Source organism: Arachis hypogaea, chromosome 16 (genome assembly GCF_003086295.3).
Source record: "Arachis hypogaea cultivar Tifrunner chromosome 16, arahy.Tifrunner.gnm2.J5K5, whole genome shotgun sequence".
Classification (NCBI taxonomy): domain Eukaryota; kingdom Viridiplantae; phylum Streptophyta; class Magnoliopsida; order Fabales; family Fabaceae; genus Arachis; species Arachis hypogaea.
This window is the reverse complement of record NC_092051.1, coordinates 1,988,159-2,009,228: the sequence shown is the minus strand read 5'-3', so window position 1 is coordinate 2,009,228 and position 21,070 is coordinate 1,988,159. Positions and strand designations below refer to the sequence as shown.

Below are 21,070 nucleotides of genomic sequence, written 5' to 3'. Positions count from 1 at the left end.
TTTAAAATGTGAATTGTTGGGGTGTTATCGGACCGTCCGATTTATTAAAGGTACAGAAATTGGACCGTCCGATTTCCGAGAGGTACACAAATCGGACCGTCCGATTTGTGTTAAAAAAAATAAAAAATTTGAGGTACAGAAATCGGCCCCTCCGATTTGTGTACTTTCGACAGTTTTAAAAAACACAAAAAATTACAATATCAAGATATATCACCACTTATACTTTCATAACAACAAAAATTAGCCACATGTTACATGTGACTAATTTAATATATCAAACCAATTATTTTGTGATATATGACATTAAATTACTATATTATTATGTCACGTAATATGTTATTATCTAACTAATAAAAAAATTAATTTAATTTATGATTTATTTTTTAGAAGCTAATATAACTAATTTAATTTTTTTAAAATTAATTAAAAAAATAAACAATCTTTTATATATATACAAATTTGACTATTGACCCCACTAAATATATAATAAGTAATACCTAAAAATACCTACTTATGTAGAGTGAGGACTTGTTTCATATAATAACCGGCATATTAGGTCAAGAACAATGCACTTGTAGCCATGCATGTGAATTGGTAAATAATAATAAGATACATAGATAAACAGCATTTATTCAATTTTAATTTCATGGGTTGAATTTGATGCACGAAAAGCACGTGTGAATAGGTTAATGGGAATAAAAGGAATTTGTTGGGGGCGGCGGTGGATGAGTGGTGGTGGCATCAATGGAGGATCACCGTCCTAAGCTTGCGCCCACCACTACTTTCATCTCTCTTTTGTCATTTGCCAATTAAATCAAAAATAAGTAGGGTACACATGTAATTTAGCTTGCTTTGTATGGTACACATATATAAGTAGGGTTGTTAAAGCAAGCAATCGATATTATTGCCTGAGAAAAAAAGGTGAAACAAAAAGAAAGAGTCATTACATATTTTTGGTAGATTCAGGTAGGAGCGTGTATGACATTTTCTCTTTTGTGTATACCATTATTTTGGCACAATTATTATTATTATTATTAGCATAGTGTTTTGCTTTTCTTTATCTTTTCAGTTTTCAGTATTCATCCAATGACTCACCATTGCAGCAACGGCAACAAGAACAAATTATTATTTTTTTTTGGTAAATATATTATTATTATTATTATTATTATTATTATTATTATTAAATAAATTTTGACGGAGAAGTCGTCACTGGTCAACGTATTAATTTGATAATTTGGTGGTAGATGGAGAATTGGATACTACGATTTGATTTCACATTGCATTAACTCCTTTAACCAAACGTAAAATTTATTTCCTCGTAAAATATACGCAACAACGTTTGGTACATTTAATTTGACTCTTAATTTTATACATATATATTAATATATTAATATATTAATAATAATAATACGATCTTGCCAAGAATATCACAAATAGATAATTTAAATAGATTAATAGAAACAATTTTCTAATATTTTTATTGCATTGATAATAAATTATAAAAATTAAAATTTTCTAATTTAATTTTTTTAACTAACATTCTTAATTCACTTTTTAGGTAAATCCTTAATAATTTATTTGTAATTATATGTTGTACATACATTTCGTGTTATTCAATATTGTATTTCGGATATGGAGTTTTCCTTTAAAAATATAAAAATAAATAAGTACAAAAAATGAAATATTTTGACTAACATAATTTAATTTAATTTATCTCCTAACTCGACAGGTCAAGGACTAATCTGCCACGCTATTAAACTCCATTACAAGGTGAGATTTGAATTCGATACTTACTTAAAGTAGATTAACGAGCTAATCACTAGACCCGACTTAGTTATCATTATTATGATTATTATTATTATTATTATTATTATTATTATTATTATTATTCAAGTAAAAATCGAATAAAAATTAAAAAGACTTAGCTTGAGAATCTAAAATCATATCCCAGAAATATTGCTTTCCATTTCCGCTACAATCTCTCATTTCCAAAATTGATGTACCAAATTAAGGCATTGAATGTGAGTATCAGATTCTAAATTACATATCAAAACATGATTATTCTGCATACCAATTGTATGATAAAATGTTTGTGTTAATGGTTTTATTCATACATCTATTTTTCTTTCATTCCTTTTTCTTTTTGGAGTCTCTGCCAACTTTGTTTTGTATTGTTTTTTGTTTGCTTTACACTTTAACAGTTATGAGAGATGCTTAGGACACTGCTACCAACCTATGCTCCATAAAAAGCAAACCAAAGAAGAAGCAAGAGAGAGAAACACAACATTCTAAACTGCAACAACAGAAAACACAGAGATCTAACCAACATGGGCTGAACTCATGCAATGGATTGAATAACAAAGAAATGTTTCTTTTGTGTTGTCTCTGGTAACTGGAAGCTGAAGTTTCCTTTTTCTGTTGGTGAGTTTCTTTGTTCTTTTTATCTGAATTATGGAGTTATATTGTTACAGTTCTTCATGGAGTGATTTCTTCTCTTGAATTATGAGCATTTTAGTTTTTAACTGATCTTAGTCTTTCATTGGTGTTTGATATATTGATCATGGGGTTTGAAGAAAAAAGAATAATCTGATGCATAGTAGTTTCACTAATTTATGTTCTTGTTTACTAGCCAAATTCTATAAACAATTTTTTTTGTTGGATGAATTTTAGTTATTCTTTTTCCTTCCTATTTTGTTGGGATCAGTTCAAGCTCTGACTTGTCAGACTTTTGTTTCATTCACATTTGGAATCAAAGGCTTCAACTACCAGGCTATGGTTTATCTGAAACTGAGGATTTTTCATTTCTTTTATGTCTGTATCGATGATTCTATGCAAATGCAAGTGGCCATGAGAGAATTTTGCTTCCCATAATTTGAGTAACTGTGCTTGCATTTGCTGTCAAATGCACATTTAGTTGCTTATGGTTTTACTTTGATTTTTCTTTCTTGATGTTTTTTCACTGATGTTGTTTCTTTCAACATCAGAACTCAGAAGACACAGTGCTGGGTTCCCTAAGTGATGGCTGCGGCTCTGTCACATTCTGATTCTGACTCTAAGAGGAAATATTCATGGTGGTGGGACAGTCACATAAGCCCCAAGAACTCCAAATGGCTCCAAGAAAATCTCACAGGTAATACTTTATCTCTTTCTGCTAAAGATGTTGACATTGTTATGATTCATCCTCTTGCACCCTTTGTTATTGTTCTTAATTCTTTCCTATCATACATAACTACTGATATTTGTATCGTGCTTTACAAAACATAATTTTGAAGTAATAGGTTGAGATTTTGTTATTAATAACCATATGGTGTTCTCAAACACATTTGAATTAAGCACATCATCTCTTGATGAACAGATATGGATGTCAAGGTGAAGCAAATGATTAAGCTTATTGAAGAGGATGCAGATTCCTTTGCTAGAAGGGCTGAAATGTATTATAAGAAACGGCCGGAGCTTATGAAATTGGTTGAAGAGTTTTACCGTGCATACCGGGCATTGGCAGAGAGATATGATCATGCAACCGGAGTAATTCGCCAGGCTCATCGTACCATGGCTGAAGCATTTCCTAATCAAGTGCCTCCAGTACCAGCAGATGATTTGCCTTTAGTTTCTTCCACAGAGACTGAGCCACACACACCGGTGACGCCTCACCATTCACATGGATTATTTGACCAACATGGAGCTCCTAATTATGAACCTGATACTGCTATAAGCAAAATGGGTCTAAAACAGCTCAATGATCTCTTCATGTTAGGAGAAGATGCAAGTCATGTGAAGCATTTGGAAGGGCGTGCTAAAAGGGGCCTCACTTTTCTTGATTCAGAGGAGACTAATGGGTTAAAGAATGGAAGCCATGACAATGGAAGTCAAGGCTTATCCGAGTCTGAACGAATGACTAAAGCCGAGACAGAAATTTTGGCCTTAAAGAAAGCTCTTGCTAAATTGGAAAGTGAAAAGGAAGCTGGATTGCTTCAGTATCAGCAGAGTTTGGAGAGATTGTCCAATCTGGAATCAGAAGTGTCTAATGCAAGGGAGAATTCTCAAGGACTTGACGAACGCGCGAGCAAAGCTGAAGCCGAAGTCCAGACCTTGAAGGAAGCCCTTGTTGTATTGCAGGCAGAAAGAGAAGCCAATCTTTTTCAGTACCAGCAGTGCTTGGAGAAAATATCTACTCTGGAGCTAAGCATCTCTTCTGCTCATGATGATGTAAGAGAACTTAATGATCGCGCTATTAAAGCTGAAACTGAAACCGAATCCCTTAAGCATGACCTTGCTAGAATAGAAACTGAAAAAGAAGCTGCAGTTGCCCGAAATAACCACTCCTTGGATTCATTGTCAAAACTGGAGGAGAGATTAGAAGAAGCTGAAGAGAATGCAAGGAGATTGAATGAGGAAGCTAATATAGCTAGAAGTGAAGTTGAGGCGTTGAAGTTGGATATTGCTAAACTTACTGAAGAGAAAGAAGATGCAGCCCTTCGATACGAGCAATGCTTGGAGATAATTTCCAGTTTGAAGCATAAACTCTCATGTGCTGAAAAGGAGGTGTATAAGCTAAAATCGAAGATAGCTGATGAGGCTGAGAAGTTAAAAAGTTCTGAACAGAAGTGTCTTCACCTGGAAACATCAAATCTGTCTCTGCAATCCGAATTGCAGTCATTAACACAGAAGATAAGTTCCCAAAGTGAAGAATTTAGTGAAAAGCAGAAGGAATTGAGTAGACTTTGGACTAGCATACAAGAGGAACGGTTGCGATTTATTGACGCTGAGACTGCTTTCCAAACTCTCCAGAATTTACATTCTAAATCACAGGATGATCTTAGATCTCTTGCAGCCGTGGTCCATAATATGGAGTCCCAAAATCAAGCTTTAGAGGATGAAGTTCACAGGGTCAAGGAGGAAAACAAAATTCTAGATGATGTCAAATTGTCTTCATCCTTGACCATAAAGAATTTGGAGAATGAGATATTGAACTTGAGGGCGACAATCAAGAAACTTGAACAGGAGGTTGGACTGCGAGTCGATGAAAGAAATGCTCTTCAACAGGAAATTTATTGTCTCAAAGAGGAGCTTAATGGTGTGAATAAAAGGCATGAATCCATGATGGAGGATGTAAGGTCAACTGGCTTAGACACACAAGACTTTGCCTCATCCGCAAAGAAATTGCAAGATGAGAACTCAAAGCTGAAGGAGGCATGCAAGGTAAATCAAGATGAGAAAGCATCTCTTCTGCAAAGACTGGAAATCATGGAACAGCTGTTGGAGAAAAATTCTGTTATGGAGATTTCTCTTTCAAATTTGAATGCTGAGCTGGAGGCTGTCAGAGAAAAGGTAAAGGTATTAGAAGAAACTTGCCAATCTTTGCTTGCTGAGAATTCCACTCTCGCTGCGGAGAAGGCAACCTTGTTTTCTCAGTTACAAACCACAGCTGAAAATCTGGAGAAACTCTCAGAGAAGAACAAGATTTTAGAAAGTTCACTATGTGATGTGAATGCTGAGCTAGAAGGATTAAGGGTAAAGTCAAAGATCTTAGAAGACTCTTGCCAGTCACTTGATCATGAGAAGTCCAGTCTCTCCTCTGAAAAAGAATACTTGATTTCACAATTGACAGTGGCTCATCAAACACTAGAAGATCTCGAGAAACAACGCACCGAACTTGAACTGAAGCATCTGGATCTAAAGTTGGAAAGGGAGTCCGCACTTCAAAAGGTTGAAGAGCTGCTGGTTTCCTTATATGCCGAAAGAGAAGAGAATTCTCGAGTTGTGCAGTTGAATGAAGATAATTTGGCTGAGAAGGAATTCATGATTCATATTCTCCAAGAAGATGCCAATCACTGGAAAGGGGAATATGACAAGGAAGTAGAAGGGGCTGTCCATGCTCAAATGGAAATTTTCATCTTGCAGAAAAGCATCATGGATCTGGAGCAAAAGAATTTTTCACTGCTAGTAGAGAGTCAGAGACTCTTGGAGGCATCCAAAATGTCTGATAGATTGATATCGAAAGTGGAGAATGACAATGTTCAAAAGCAGGTTGATGAGAACTCCATGTCAGAGAAAATTAAAATACTAAGGATCGGGCTGCTTCAGATATCGAAGACTCTTGACATTAACAGTGAGAACACGTGTGAAGATATTATTGAAAATCAGGAGCTTCTGAACCATATACATAGCAAACTTGAGGAGACACAAGATTGTTTCTTCACAGCTTGCAATGAAAGTGAGAAAATTGCCATTGAGAATTCAGTTCTTGTCACATTCCTCAGGCAATTGAAATCAAAAGCAGAAAATCTTGTGACAGAAAGGGATACCCTTGATGAGGAGTTGAGGACCCAGTCTAAGGAGTTCTTGGCACTGCAAACGGATGTCAAAAATATACTGGAGAAGAATGAGGACCTGAAGTTGACAATAAGAAGGGGAGAACAGAAAATGAAAGTGATGGCGACTGAAATCGAGAATCTATGCAAACAGCTGTCAGAATTGGAAGAGGCTCACAAGAACATACAAGAAGAAAGTTGCAAAACATCTGAGGAGAAAAGTACTCTGTTGAGAAGATTTCTAGATCTGGCGGAAGAGAAAAGTAACTTGGAAGAAGAAATCTGTGCAATGATTCATGAGACAGTAGCTCAATCTAATCTTTCTCTGATTTATCAGAACATCATCTTTGAAAAACTCCTAGCACTTAAGGAGCTGAGTGAAGATCTTGAAAGACTATGTTCGGTAAATACCAACCTTGAGGAGAGATTGAAAACAATGGCATCTGAAATGGAAGATCTGAAGATTGGAAATTCACATCTGAAAGAGTCATTTGTGGTGTCAAACATTGAACTACAACTAGTTGAATCTGTCAATGATCAACTAAATTCTCAGGTTAGAATTGGAAAGCAATTGTTGTCTCAGAAGGAAAAAGAGATTCTGAAAGCCGCAGAGATGTTTAGTGCTTTACGCGATGAGAAAACAGAATTGCAGAGAATGGTGGAACATCTTAAGATCAAGTATGATGAGGCCAGGCGATTACTTGAACACCAAGCTAGCCAAATTTTGGAATTGTCATCGGAGAAGGATCGCCAAGATCAAGAGCTTGGATGCCTTTGTGAAGTGAATCAGAAGTTGGAGGCTGAAATGAGGCATCTGCAGCAAGAACTTAGGAAAACTAAACTTAGGGAGCAGGAGCTCAGTTATGAACTACAAAAAGGAACAAGGGAGATACAGCAATGGGAAACTCATGCTGCCTCCCTTTTTTCCGGACTACAAATTTCTGCTGTCAACGAGGCGTTACTTGAAGGGAAGGTCCATGAGCTAGCTGAAGCATGTCAGAATCTTGAACGCAGAAGCAACTTCAAGGGTATGGAAAGTGAAAGGCTGAAAGAAAGAGTTAATGAGTTAGAAGGCGAAAATGGAAGACTACAGCGTCAGTTGGCTGCTTATGTTCCTGCTGTCAGTGCTTTGAATGATTGCATAACATCCCTGGAGATGCACACTCTCTTACCTGCAAAATCTATTGACTACAAACAATCAAAGGTATTAATCAGCATAAATCTCTCTATTTTATTTATTCTCATTTTTTTCAAGTTCCGAATATATTATTTAGTAAAATAAACCAATTGAGTCTCTAGACCATAATTTAGATATCCATTAAATCTCATTTTATCCTAATGGCTGGTTATTTGATTATTTGTGATAAGCTTGGCACCAGTTAATATTGAAATATTTTATCAATATATTGTTTAAATGATCATTTCCAGGTTCAGAATTTGGTAAATCAGAAGTGCACTAGTGGTCGGCAAACTGGTGTTTATCAGGATACTACTGCACCATCACTTCCAGATTTCCAAGACATGCAGAAAAGGATCAATGCAATTGAAGGGGCTGTTAAACAGATGAATGAAAGCTTCAATCCCAAGACTGAAATGAGAGAGATTCAAGAGTTAAAACCTGGAATCAGCAGGCGCCAAGTGAATATTCAACCAAATTGGCATGCTGTTCAGATGGATGAAGCAAAGGAGCGTCGGGGTGGATCCTTTCGCGAACATAAGACAGGGAAGTCAGTGCCAGATATCCCCATAACAGAGATTGAGTGTCTGCCGAAAGACATCATGCTTGATCAAATGGCTGAATGTTCATCTTTTGGTGTTAGTAGGAGAGGAACTCTTGAATCGGATGAACAGTTGCTGGAGTTGTGGGAAACTGCTAACAGGGATGGCACAATTGGCCTGAAAGTCAGCAACTCTCAGAGGATGGCCGCTGCACCTGCTGGCTACCGTCGCCAGGGATCAATCAAGGAACTGAAAAACAGATATCCTTCAGCACATTTCTTCACTGAGAAGGAATTGAGTGTGGACAAAGTAGAGGTCCCAAGAAGTTCAACACAGTCACGTGAAGAAGGCAACAGGAGAAAGGTTTTAGAAAAACTTGATTCTGATGCTCAGAAGTTGACAAATCTTGAAATTACTGTACAAGATTTGATCAAGAGGATTGAAATTAGTGAGAAGAGCACAAGAGGAAAAGATGTTGAGTATGACAATGTGAAAGAGCAGCTAGAAGCTGCTCAGGAGTCCATCACAAAGCTATTTGATGCCAACCACAAGTTGGTCAAGAGTGTCCAAGGTGGTGCCTTGTCCTCTGCTGGGAGGTCCTCAACAGATTCAGATGAGAGTGGTGGTGTCAGAAGGATGAGAATTTCGGCACGGGCTCGGAGAGGATCTGAAAAGATAGGACGGCTGCAGTTGGAGGTGCAAAGACTGCAATTTTTGCTGCTGAAGTTGAACGAAGAAAAACAAGCCAGGGGGAAGACAGTGGTTGATGATCCAAATTCGAGAGTCCTTTTGCGAGATTATCTCTATGGTCAGACAAGAATCAAGTACCAGTTGAGGAAGAAGAAGAAAGCGCACTTCTGTGCATGCATACAACCTCCTACTAAGGGAGATTGATTCAGCTTAATTTTAAGCACAGTTCAGTACATTAGTTACTTAAAAAGATTAACTTTCCTGTTTCTAAGTTTTTCTTTGTAGCCTAGAGATGACACTGAACCTTTCCCTGATGTACATGTTATGTCAAGTTCACTCTGAAGAAGAGTAGGATGAAACTTTCACCATTTCATTTTCCGAGTGATCTTCATCTTATATATTTTTTTTCTTGGTTAGAAGTGCGGTCCATATCATGGCCATCACTTTTGGGGTTTGCTAGTAGGTGACAATGACATTGACAAAAAAGACTTGCTAAGAATCAGAACAAGAAACTATCAAATGAACAATTGAACATTTATCTATTTAATCTCAAAATGTGCTATCTTTACTATTGAGAGTCACATGATTTTATTGCCCTTCTTTTTCTTCGTTTTGTTTGTGCTTTAAAGAATCTTTCCATCAGCATAAAATGCAACAAGAATGGAGAGGGTGTGCCTCTAAGCCTCTTGAATTATGATCAGAAATATTTCTTGCAATAAGTTATCCACAAAAGTAACAAACCTAAAATTACATTCACAAAATACAAGGAGATTAAGAAACTTATGCTAAACTCAACTCCGAAACAACTCAGTTCTAAGTTCTGCATCAGAATGCTGACACCAAAAGTCATTTTAGATCAGATTCACAAAACATCAGAACTACCATGGACATGTAACTGCTTAGCATGTTGTAAATGCTTGCACAAATTTTCTCTCATGGCCTTCCCTGCTGGATCAACTTGCTTGCAATGCTGTTCACGATATCCCGAATCATGATGACCCGACAAGGCAACATCTGGATGCAAGGTGTCTCCACAATCAATGATAATGTTATGAAGCAAACAACATGTCAAGATAATGCTTGGTAGTTTCCTTTTATCAGGTCTCCACATAACCTTACTGAGGATTCTCCAACCTCCCTTTAACAGTGATAATGCTCTCACTGCAAGAAACCTTACAGGCCCATGTTTATGATTAAAAATGGACTGTGCACTTGATATGCTATTCCCTTCATAAGGAGTCATAAGCCATGGAAGAAGAGGATAACTGTGGCCACCCACTATATACTCTCTTATCACATCCCCTCCACCTAAAGTCCTTACATTTCCATTCAAACGATCCCCATTCTCGGTGAGTTTGAAAATCGTCGAACACTTCAACAATCTGGAATATGTCATGCCCCCAGGCAAACCAGTGACCATATCAATGAACCTCATCTCGTGATCCACAATCCCCTGCAATAACATGCTGTAATTCTTCTCCTGATCGCACCAGTCATCCGAGGTCTGCACCGCCGGAAGGGTCATCATGACGTGTGTCGCGTCAACAGCTCCACAGCAATTAGGCAGCCCGTAGGACACTTCGAAACCACGCTTGATCTCTTGCATCCTGTCGAAATCAGGCCAATTGAGATGGTGCCTGGCACGTTCCTCCAGTGCCTCAATGAACCTCCAAGTGACCTGAGAGACAGTCGATTGGCCAACACCGAAGGCGGCTCCAACTAAAACCTGAGACTCGCCAGATGCCAGCCTTCTAAGGGCAATGGCAACCTGCTTCTCAACACTGAGAAGCCTTCCCTCAATGTTGATTAGGCCAGATGGAGGCCTAGATATGAGATCCTCCCTAACAAGAGAACATATGTACTCAAAAGTACTCTGTGACATCCTAAAGAAATACTTAAACCCTTCTGCCTCATCAGTAGGTACACTGTACCCTGCAAGTTAACAATTGCATTATTCATCAACCATATCCATAAGACAATCAAATCTAACACAAGGAACCAGAGAAGCTAATAATACCAGATACCCAATTTGAAAAATCCTTTCTTTTCCCCTTTTTACTTTACCAACTAGACATAAAATTTGAGAGATGTTAACAATTGACAACAGAAAGTGATAACAATACAGAAACACCTGCATTAAAAGGAAGAATGGATATAAAAGTTTGAAACTTTGAAAGAGGAGAATAATGGGGGTACCTGGAGCAGTGGAATTTTTGTGCCAGAAAGAGTCCCACCAATCGGTTTCGCCGGTTCGGGGCTCAACGGGGACAAGGGTGATCTCTTTACTGCTGCGCTTCTTGAATTTCTTAGTCTTCTTCTTCTTCCTTTTCGTCTTGCTCGATTTCTTCTGCAGCGGTGCCATTGATTCAAGTTTCAACAAAGCAAACACCAGCACCACGAGTAAAGTGAAGTCAAATTCAAGCTACCTCACACTATCTTTGGGGTTAGGCTTTTAATTTTTTTTTTTCTTTTTCAAAAAAGGAAAAGAATGTTTTCAAAATTTTTATTAATTTCAATGCATTTTCAACTTAATTGAGATGCCTTATTTGTACTTTGAAGTGGAATATCTATTGACTCTAATATTCATTTTAAGAGTAAAATAATAAAACAAAATATTAAAATATGAAGTGTGCCAAAATCCAAAGTTGACAAAGTGAAAATTAATATCGATTATACGTTTTAAGAACTATAGTATATATAATTACCAAAATATGTGGTTTTTCTAAATTTATAATAAAAAACTTATTAAAAAAGTTAACCAAATATGGTATTATTGTAGCTTGAAATTTCTAAATTATAACAACTTAAAATTAGAAAATACCTAAACACTAGATTAGAAGAAAGTCTATAATAAATTATTATTATTATTATTATTATTATTATTATTATTATTATTATTATTATTATTATTATTATTATTATTATTATTATTATTATTATCTTTTTTTTATGGAGTTCTCATTATTATAAGTACTTTGTTATTAAGAATTTAAATAATTGGATTTAGTGCTTGTTTGGGCACCATTATTTTGATAAAAAAAAGATTTTTTTTCAATGAAAAAGATCTTTTTTTATTTTTTAGCGTGTTTGACAAATTTCAAATAGTAAAAGTAAAAGTATTAAAAAAATCAAAAGAATTTTTTTTTGAGAAGCTATAATTTACATCTTTTTTCCTTAAAATAAGATGTTTTTTATGTAATAAATAAACAAAAAAATACTTTTATATTGTTATATCCAAATATAATTGATAAATAAAAAAATCTTTTTGCATGAGATGCTCAAATATAAAAAAAGATTTTTTTTAAAAACTCATCCAAACACGTCTTTAAGATACATATTATTGAACACTAGAGAAGAGGAGCTTGGTTATTTTGAATGGATTATAAACTTCTAACCACATCAATATAAAAATTATGAATATAAGGAGATAAATGTTTGACAACAAAACTCTTCTCATGTATAGTGTGTCAAATTCTTGACTAAATATTCAAGAAGAATAGCTGGGCTTCTTGGTTAAGATTTATTAACTATATACATTATTCATTTCATAGAGAATTTCATGTCAATTCCATTGATTATCAAACTCAGTACATAGACTATATACCCTCTGTTGGAAACTTCTTTAATTAACTTCCAACTGGGGCCTCACAAACTTAGACAAATTATTAGCATCTTCCTCTTTAGTCTTTACTATGATGCCCTCTAAGTATGATTTTCACTATCTCCATCATGTCACACACTGTTATGATAACTTGGCTGTGATTCAAAATTTTTGGCTTATACATGATCAAGATCAGTGTTTAATTACATTTGAATCAGACATTGTTCCATCCTCCTCCTGATTCATCTTTCTTGGGGTTTGGTTGATATGTATGGAGCATGAAGTTGCATGCTGCAACAGCCTCTTCAACTGTTAGGTACACCCACCTCTGCCCTATTTCATCAAGGAACTTTGCTTTATGCAGTTTCTTCATCACCTCACTCCCAGGATTCACCAGAACCAACTATTCACAAAGAAAAGGAGCAAAACAAAATGGTTAAGAATACTAGTTAAGAGGATAATAAATCATTTCTCTGTAAAACAAAATGTTGCAACATAACACAAGAGGAGAATAATTTACTTGTAGTCCTCTTCTCTCAACAATCTTTTTGACCTCTTCAAACATACTTATTCCACTTGTGTCAATGTTTGCAACAGCTGCAAATAAAATTAACACTACAAATTAGACTCAAAATCCTGATTAGTTGCTTCATATATAATAATTAACTTACCAGTCATATCCAATATCACATACTGCAAACTGTTCAGTCCTGAAGCTTTGATTCTGTCCTCCTCTTCATCAATCCACCTGGTGATCCTATGATCACAAATTAAATTCTTCAGTTAATTAGTTTCCAGTACTAAATTTGCATGTAGAATAAAATAGAAACAACTAGGACTGCCTTCTTAGTTCTTACCTCTCTCTTAAATAGCTTGCATTGGTAAAGTAAATTGGTGCATCAATTTCAAGAATTAGCATTCCAGGAATGTGTTTTGCATTGGGATATTGTTCCACATTTCTATATGCTCCAGTATTTGGAATGTTACCTAAAACAAATGTCCTTGGCCTTGCAACAAATAACAGTACACGAAGTACAGATATTGCTACCTGCAAAATCACATATTCATGTTATTAAACTTTATATTATACAAGTGACTATGATTAAACAATCATGAGAGTGATACTTACTGCTATTACTAAACCAATTTCGACACTGCCAAAGACGACACCGATATATGCACTAATGCAGACTAAGAAATCGAATTTGTCGATTTTCCAGAGGTGGATTGCTGCTTCATAATCTATGAGGCCGAGCATTGCAGATACTATGATGGCAGATAGTACCACAAGTGGAGTGTAATGGAACAATGGTGTTAGGAATAACAATGTCAACATCACTGCTATTGCCATTACTATGTTTGATGCTGCAGTCTTGCACCCAGCATTGTAGTTTACAGCCGAACGCGAAAATGGTCCTGAAACAACAAACATGCATTCATTTTTAAAGTCCTGTATCGTGTAAAATTGAAAGTCTGATAACCTTTATAAATGTGCGACAACCCTTATATCTAAAGTTAGCTTTTAGGATAAGTTAGGTCTCCTTAATTTTAATGACAGATATATGTTACTAACTATGATGTACGGTATATATAAAAATAAAGTATATTTTAGATTTTAGATAAATTATAATGATATTTTGATATTTTATTGATATTAAAATTTTTAATTATTTTTAATGTCTTATTTTAATTATATCAAGTATTTAAAATATTTTTTGTTTTAATAAATAATAATATATACTATATTTAAATTTATTTTAAGAATATGACTGGACACGTGGACATATGATGGTATTTAGGTGTGTCCAGGCGTGTCTGGAGAAGAATTTTTTATTTTTTATTAAGATACGGTTGGACACAGTAGACACACATATCGAACGAGTGTCGGTGAGTGTCGTGTCTAAAATGTGTCCGACACGCGAACATGATAACTCAACGAAGTGTCCGTGTTTCATAGATTACTAATGAAAGAAGCTAAGTACTAAGTAGTACCGGTTGCAAGGTAGCAAGAGGTGAAAGAACCAACAATGTTCATGGTGCCAATAGCTATCATCTCTTTGTTGCCATCAATATGGTAATTCTTAAACATTGCAAAGCTTCTTCCAACTGCTATTCCTTCCTGCACAAGTCAGTCCTCAAGAGTTAAGGACCTTGCATTGTTTATGTCATCTACATCACAAGCTAGATTAGTATAAATAAGAATCTCTATTGCACTCATTTTCTTATTTATTAGGTTAATAACTTTTAGCTTAACAAAATATTTAGGTCTGTTTGGAAAGTTTCAAAAGTTATTCTTTTTGAGTTTTTGACTTATAAAAAGTAGTAATATTAATCTCTGGTGCAATTTTTAAAACTAAATTGTAGCTCTCTAAGAAACTATTTAAGTGTTTATGGAAATGTCTCACAATAAATTTTTTTATCACATTTCTTTTAAAATAAACACTTTTAGAATTAAAAAACTAAATATAAAATAACTAACTTATTTATAAACTATTTTTTCAGAAAGAATTTAATTAAGTTGTTTAGTCAAACTGAAGTAATTAGCATTTCTGTTGGACCTCATTTTTTTGGTCATGGGCCTAATGGTGACTGTAATGTTTTTGGTTGAGAATGATTTTTTAACATCTTCATTAGGTACAATTACAAAGAACTCAGTCCAACAACTGCAAAGCCCATATCCAGTTAGTGTCGCCTTTTTCTTTTTCTTTTTTTTTTTTGTGGGTTTAATGGCGCTTAGGTATGATGTTAAATGTTAATTGTTAGATTAATTTACCTACTCATATGATATGTATTTAATTTCTTATTTGACAAAGGTTAGGCATTGATTACAGATGAGAAAATTATTTAGTGCGTTGAAATGTTTAGGTCAAGTGAGATTTAATGGACCAAACAAGTGTAAGATTTAACAAGGTTGCCAGGTTCCAAAGGAAAAATGAGATTGATTTTGATTTTGATTTTGATTTAGATTTAGAGAGATACTTACCGCAAGGGCTATAATGCCGATGATAATGCCAGTTTTGATGGCAGTGTTCATATAAGGCGACACAAATATCAAATCTGTCACTGATGCTGGATTTAGCCCCTTTTTCAATTCTCCTATCTGATCCAATCACCGTTACAATTAAATTAACTCTTTATTTCATAAATTTATTTTTTTTATTAATAATACTTTGGATAAATATTTAAATAAATAAAACTTCACCTAAAGTTAATAGTCGAGAGTTGTTAAATGATAATTTAGTCAAACCTATCAAATTATTTAACGACTCTCAACTATTAATTTCAGATGAAAGTAGTTGTACCTAAATTTCTACCAATAAAAAAAAAGAAAAGTTTAAGGGGTCAGCAATTTTTGTGTTTTGTGTCTAGCACTTAACCATTAAAAGAAAAGTGAGTAATTTTCTACCATTTGATATAATCTCACACCAATAAAAAGACTATTAATGACGAATTGATGGTTACAAAATACAAAAGTTGCCGACTCCTAACACTTCTCAAAAAAACTTAAGAGGACAGAAAAATGGGAATAATGCTAACCACTTGAACGCCGTGCTTCTCGGCGTGGGTGAAATAGACAAGGAGACTTCCCAAAATTACAGATGTCAATGGCGCCATTGCTGACACCCAAAACAGCTTCGGTTTTTGTTTGCTCTGCATCAGTACTTTTAATATCAGTCATTAATTATGTTTTATATTAGTATGGTTAGATTTGATATGTACATACGAAGAGATTAAATATTATTTATTATTTATTATTTATTAATTTATATTTTTAACTATTAAAATGTTTAATCTAATGTCATATATTTTAAGTTTTGTTTATTTAATTCTAATAACAAATTATAAATATATTTGTTAAATTAACTTTAAGAAAATAAAGCTAACTATGCTAATTAATTAATTAACAATTTCTCGTTCATCAACTCCTTCCAACTACATATTATTTCTCATGTACTAAAGAATTATTTATTTATTAGAATAGAGTGGGTATAACTTATTTTAAAACTATACTAATTTAAAAGAAAATATCTCGCATTTATAATACAATAATCGATCCAATTATTGATTTCACTTCAATTTTTTGTTTTTCATTTTCTATGGAATAATAGTATCCATTATATATAAATATTGCTATACTATGCTTTTTGATGCATGGTTGGTGTTGGAAGAATCACGAAAGAATTGGATATCTAATTGCACAAATAGGGAAAAAGTATTAGTAATTAACTCAGTTAGGAGATTATTATTATTATTGATAAACATACCGATTCTAGAAATTAAATAGCATTATTCCCCAAAATATGGGGCATCGAAATAATAATTTATAAGGGCAGAGAATATATAAGAAGTGTGACAAGCTGCATCTTATCCCTTCATAGTTGGTATGAATAAAATTTCTTATTTTTCTATTGTTTAATTAGTTAGCGTTGTAGCCTTAAAAAAATATGAAACGTGGTACATGAATATGCCATATATATATATAAAAAAAAATCGTTAGAGAGACAATGGTTCATTTGTACAAAATGAACATCCCACATACTATCTAGAATAACCATTCGAATATTAGAGATAATAAACATCTTCTCAAAAGCTTAAATTTATTTTTTGGTCCACTAAAGATCGAATGAGTTTTCGGATCTAGAACTCTAATACCATGTCATGATACCACTCATCCCAAAAGTTTCAGCTAATGAAAGAAAGTAACATTAATAATTATATCTCTAATATTCTCTAAATCTTCATTGTACACATTGGACAAATATTTCATTGGCTTCTCATACTTTCTCATAAAAAAATAGTAAATTATTAGAGGTATGGGTTAGGCATCACTTACGAAGTATCTAGTGATGAGAAGAAAGAATATGAAGCAGCATCCTAACACTGCGCTTTCCCACCTCCACTGCAATATAATATATATAAACAAATATGAATTAATTAAAGCAATTATACTAAAGTGTATAAGTGAATTTATGTCCTACTCTTTTGTGTTTTTGTAGAATGGACAGAAAAATATTTGTTATTTAGATTATTTTTTTATTAATAATAAATTTTTTATTATTAAAAAGAATAAATTTTTTTTTTAAATATTTATTAAATTATTACATCTTATATATTATATATTTTTTATGTTTAAAACATAATTACAATAATAAATCTATTATTGATAAAAAAATAATCTAAATAACAGTATTATATATGTTAAAAAAACAATAATTACTTGGTGAGTTTGGGAGAAAACAGAACGCATGACGGAGACAAGATCAGCGTGGTGTGTGAAACGCTCCAATCCCAGAATTGATTTGAGCTGCTGCAGGCATACCACTGTTGCTGCTCCTCCCATGAACCCTACTATGCTTGCATGTGACAGAAAGTCCACTATGAACCCTAACCTATTATTTTATAATAATTCACTTGTTAATTATTCATTTCTCTCTCCAACACATTAGCATAAGACAAATAATAATCCAGAATTAATTACCTAAAGAGACCCAGTGAAGCTTGGAAGACACCAGCGAAGAAAGTAGCAGTGAAAGCGAGGTGTAGATAGAGCTGCGGGTTATGGATGTAATTAACCTCCTTACCCAACATCGACGCCATCAGAAGTGATCCAACGGCCACCGTTCCCACCGCCAAATCCCTTGAGCTTCCCATCATTGCATATATCAATGGCGGTATAAAGCTCGAATCTGCAGCATCATTATACACTTCAAATCATTAATCAATAATATTTAAATTATTAACTAAAAATATGGTATCCAATTACTAAACTAAAAATATTAAACTATTCATTACAGATATTAACAAAATAAATTAAAATTATTAACCTTTTAATTTTGTTTATTAACTTTTTTGTTTACAAGTCATTCATTTATTAGGCAGATAATTTTATGCCATGAAAATAGATAATTTAATATAATTATACTTAATAAAAAATAAAAAATATTTTCCATACATATTTAAACATTTTTGAATATTATTATAAGTCGGTATATTTAATTTTATTTTTAATATATATTTTAAAATAAATTTAAAAAATAATAAAAATATTTTAAATATTTTATATAAATAAAAAATTATCAAAAATAAATAAAAAATTAATTTATATTTTAATATTAATAAAATATTAAAATATTATTATAATTTATATAAAAAATGTTTTATATTTTATATATGTTGTGATTTTTTGTGCGTTATATAATTTTAAAATTTATGTATTTTGTATGATATGTCCATGTTAATAGTTGTGTATTATAAAGCCAATGAGTATTGAGTTTGTGCAGTCAACTTTTACATAAAGGTAAAAAATCAGTGCAGTTGATTTTACGGGAATTAAATAATCGAAAGTCGTTAAATAATTTGATTGATTTGACTAAATTTTTATTTAACGGCTCTTAACTATCAATTTTATGTAAAGTCGACTGCACTTGAATTTCCACCAAAATTAATAGACTAAATTTCGATGGAATTACTCTCTAAGTTATCAACTTCACCTGTTTTTACTGTTTATAAAAGTATACTCACAAAGTCCAAGAATGGGAGGGAGGTTGGCGAGCTTAGCATAACTGATGCCTTGAGGAATGGCCAAACTGGCGATGGTGATGCCGGCAATAACGTCCGATTTCAAGAACCTGAGGGTGTACCGTGGTCCCCATTCGCATATCGGCAAGAAGTACTGCAGTGCCAGCACCACCTTCCTTGACGCCGCCTGGTTCTTGAACTGCCTCAGCGGGTCATCCGGGAAGAACGTCTCCTTCAACGAGTACTTCAACGACTTCATAAACGGTTGCGGCGGCGGAATCGCCACGCCATTTGGACACTCCTTATTACCCATAATATAACTGTCTGCGATACGATACAAAAGTAATTTTATATTAATGCAATGGCAGTTACTATTGACAAGTGTAGAAATGGCGGTGTGATGACAAGGATGGAGGTGGGAGAGGGGAATTGAGTTTGGTGGTAGAACTGATGAGTGTTTGCTGGAGATGTGTGGCTTTATATAAAGAGACGAGGAGTGTTAAGGGTCAGCAACTTTTGTGATCGATTTGTAGTCATCAAATAGTTATTAATAATAAATTCATGTGAAGTCAACTTCACCTGAGTTTTCACCTAATTTTAATGGTGTGAAATTTTATCCAATAATTAAAAATTACTCACTTTTTTTGCTAGTTACATGTTGACTAAAATTTAATAAAATTGTTCGTCACTAGACTTTTTCTAAAAGGATTCAGTGTGTGTATGTGGTCTTGGATCATTCTTCGTTTTCCTAGTTTTGAGTGCGCTTCAAAATGGACCCTTTATTATTATTTATTCAATCTAAGATTTTATATCACATGAATTTGTGTCACATAATTTAGAGTCGGTACTTCAATCATTTTTTTCCAGATAGATGTGAATGTAAGTTATATTAATTTTTGATAGCATGCACATTATTATTATTGAATAGTTGATAGCACAATGAAGAGATTAGTGGAAATTGGAAATTAAAGGGAAGGTGACATGTTAACCAAAGAAAAACAAGATGGATGGATATTATTGAGTGTTCCCTTAATAATAAGGTGAGTGAAAATTGAAATTATAATGATTATATAGTTTGGAACTCTCCCAGTATGCCCTCCCTCATGTCTTTTGTCTTGTATATACCTGCCAAACACATGGTAGCAATATGCTACAAGCTCACGTATCTTATTCCTTTAAGCTTAATTACACAACACAGTTTGGCAAATGCCACTTCATTCATTCATCAACTCTATAGAGTTTCTTGTTTCTTCTTCTTCTTCTTTTTTTTTTTTGTTGAAACATAATACAGTGTATATATGTGAATGCCTAACCAAAAGAGGTAAACAAGGTTTCAAGCCACATAATTTAAAAATCAACGACAAAAGTTTTGTTCAAACCTATTTTATTAACATATTATATATTCATAATAATATTTTTACAAGGTTTATATATATCTATGTATAATCATTTAAATAAGTTACAAAAATATTATTTACATACTAAAATTAGCTATTAAAATCAACTATCTTGTATTTATATATATATATATATATATATATATATATATATATATATATATATATATATAATTTAATTTATTTTTAATATATATTTTAATGTGTATATTATTCTAGTAAGTAGTAACTGATTTTTGTGTCTAATTTTAATATACACCTAATATAATTATTTTCAATAATACTAAAAGATAATAACCTACAAATATAGTTTAAATTAATATTTAATTTATAATCACACATTTATTATATTTCTATCTAATATTACTCAATTATTTTAACATACAGTAATTAAAAAACACAAAATAAAAATAAAAAATAATTAAAAAATTGTAAAATAAAATAATTACAAATTATTTTATGGAATAACATTATTACCACACGCACATGTGACAAGTACGTTCTTTTAGTACTTGTACTGGTAGTCTCGTGCTCGTCGCATAGAACAGATGAAATAATTATAAATAATATGGAAATTATTATAGAGTAAAAAGAAACAAATTTTCATGTAAATTATTATATTTTGTATGTTTTCATAATCTATATAGTGTTACTAGCTTGCAAGTTTTTCCAATAATTATTTTCCCTTTTTTAATTAGTATTGTACATCAGCATGCACCACAATTTCCTGAGAAACAAAGAAACAAAATCTTAAAATAGAGGAACATTATGTGGTTTTATTGTACGGAAGAAGAATGGTACAAATTAAGAGCATCCCGTGACCAATATAATGT

General features: G+C 33.2%; 3 protein-coding genes across 4 annotated transcripts; 1 reads left to right on the top strand and 2 right to left on the bottom strand.

The window, feature by feature from the left end:
- The first annotated feature begins 942 nt into the window (after positions 1-942).
- On the top strand, positions 943-9,093 carry LOC112754419 (protein NETWORKED 1D). 2 transcript variants are annotated; one of them, XM_072219639.1, is made up of 6 exons: positions 943-966; positions 1,730-1,770; positions 2,202-2,421; positions 2,985-3,130; positions 3,356-7,515; positions 7,740-9,093. In XM_072219639.1, exons 4-6 carry the CDS (start codon positions 3,019-3,021, stop codon positions 8,922-8,924), a joined length of 5,457 nt encoding a protein of 1,818 aa, XP_072075740.1. In that variant the 5' UTR covers positions 943-966; positions 1,730-1,770; positions 2,202-2,421; positions 2,985-3,018; the 3' UTR covers positions 8,925-9,093. The 2 variants fall into 2 exon arrangements, with proteins under 2 accessions (XP_072075740.1, XP_025657849.1); XM_025802064.3 differs by lacking the exons at positions 943-966; positions 1,730-1,770 and adding an exon at positions 1,935-2,021.
- Positions 9,094-9,370: 277 nt separating this feature from the next.
- LOC112754420 (protein ANTAGONIST OF LIKE HETEROCHROMATIN PROTEIN 1) lies at positions 9,371-11,296 on the bottom strand. The gene is made up of 2 exons (XM_025802066.2): positions 10,917-11,296; positions 9,371-10,652 (listed from the first exon to the last, which is right to left on the bottom strand). Exons 1-2 carry the CDS (start codon positions 11,080-11,082, stop codon positions 9,583-9,585), a joined length of 1,236 nt encoding a protein of 411 aa, XP_025657851.1. The 5' UTR covers positions 11,083-11,296; the 3' UTR covers positions 9,371-9,582.
- A 967-nt stretch (positions 11,297-12,263) lies between these two features.
- On the bottom strand, positions 12,264-19,600 carry LOC112754829 (sulfate transporter 3.1). The gene is made up of 12 exons (XM_025802612.3): positions 18,844-19,600; positions 17,801-18,008; positions 17,540-17,711; positions 17,156-17,221; positions 15,859-15,972; positions 15,305-15,421; positions 14,314-14,440; positions 13,451-13,737; positions 13,179-13,369; positions 12,993-13,078; positions 12,842-12,918; positions 12,264-12,724 (listed from the first exon to the last, which is right to left on the bottom strand). The coding sequence occupies exons 1-12, from the start codon at positions 19,151-19,153 to the stop codon at positions 12,536-12,538; spliced, it is 1,944 nt and encodes a 647-aa protein (XP_025658397.1). The 5' UTR covers positions 19,154-19,600; the 3' UTR covers positions 12,264-12,535.
- Between the last annotated feature and the right edge of the window lie 1,470 nt (positions 19,601-21,070).

Excerpts from the sequence above, each read along its gene's own strand:
- LOC112754419 (XM_072219639.1), top strand. The coding sequence starts at position 3,019 with ATGGCTGCGGCTCTGTCACATTCTGATTCTGACTCTAAGAGGAAATAT. Across the intron at positions 3,131-3,355 it reads GCTCCAAGAAAATCTCACAG|ATATGGATGTCAAGGTGAAG; the intron begins GTAATACTTTAT and ends CTTGATGAACAG. Across the intron at positions 7,516-7,739 it reads TTGACTACAAACAATCAAAG|GTTCAGAATTTGGTAAATCA; the intron begins GTATTAATCAGC and ends GATCATTTCCAG.
- LOC112754420 (XM_025802066.2), bottom strand. The coding sequence starts at position 11,082 with ATGGCACCGCTGCAGAAGAAATCGAGCAAGACGAAAAGGAAGAAGAAG. Across the intron at positions 10,653-10,916 it reads CAAAAATTCCACTGCTCCAG|GGTACAGTGTACCTACTGAT; the intron begins GTACCCCCATTA and ends GTTAACTTGCAG.
- LOC112754829 (XM_025802612.3), bottom strand. The coding sequence starts at position 19,153 with ATGGGTAATAAGGAGTGTCCAAATGGCGTGGCGATTCCGCCGCCGCAA. Across the intron at positions 17,222-17,539 it reads TTTTCTCCCAAACTCACCAA|TGGAGGTGGGAAAGCGCAGT; the intron begins GTAATTATTGTT and ends ATTATATTGCAG. Across the intron at positions 12,725-12,841 it reads TTGAGAGAAGAGGACTACAA|TTGGTTCTGGTGAATCCTGG; the intron begins GTAAATTATTCT and ends CTTTGTGAATAG.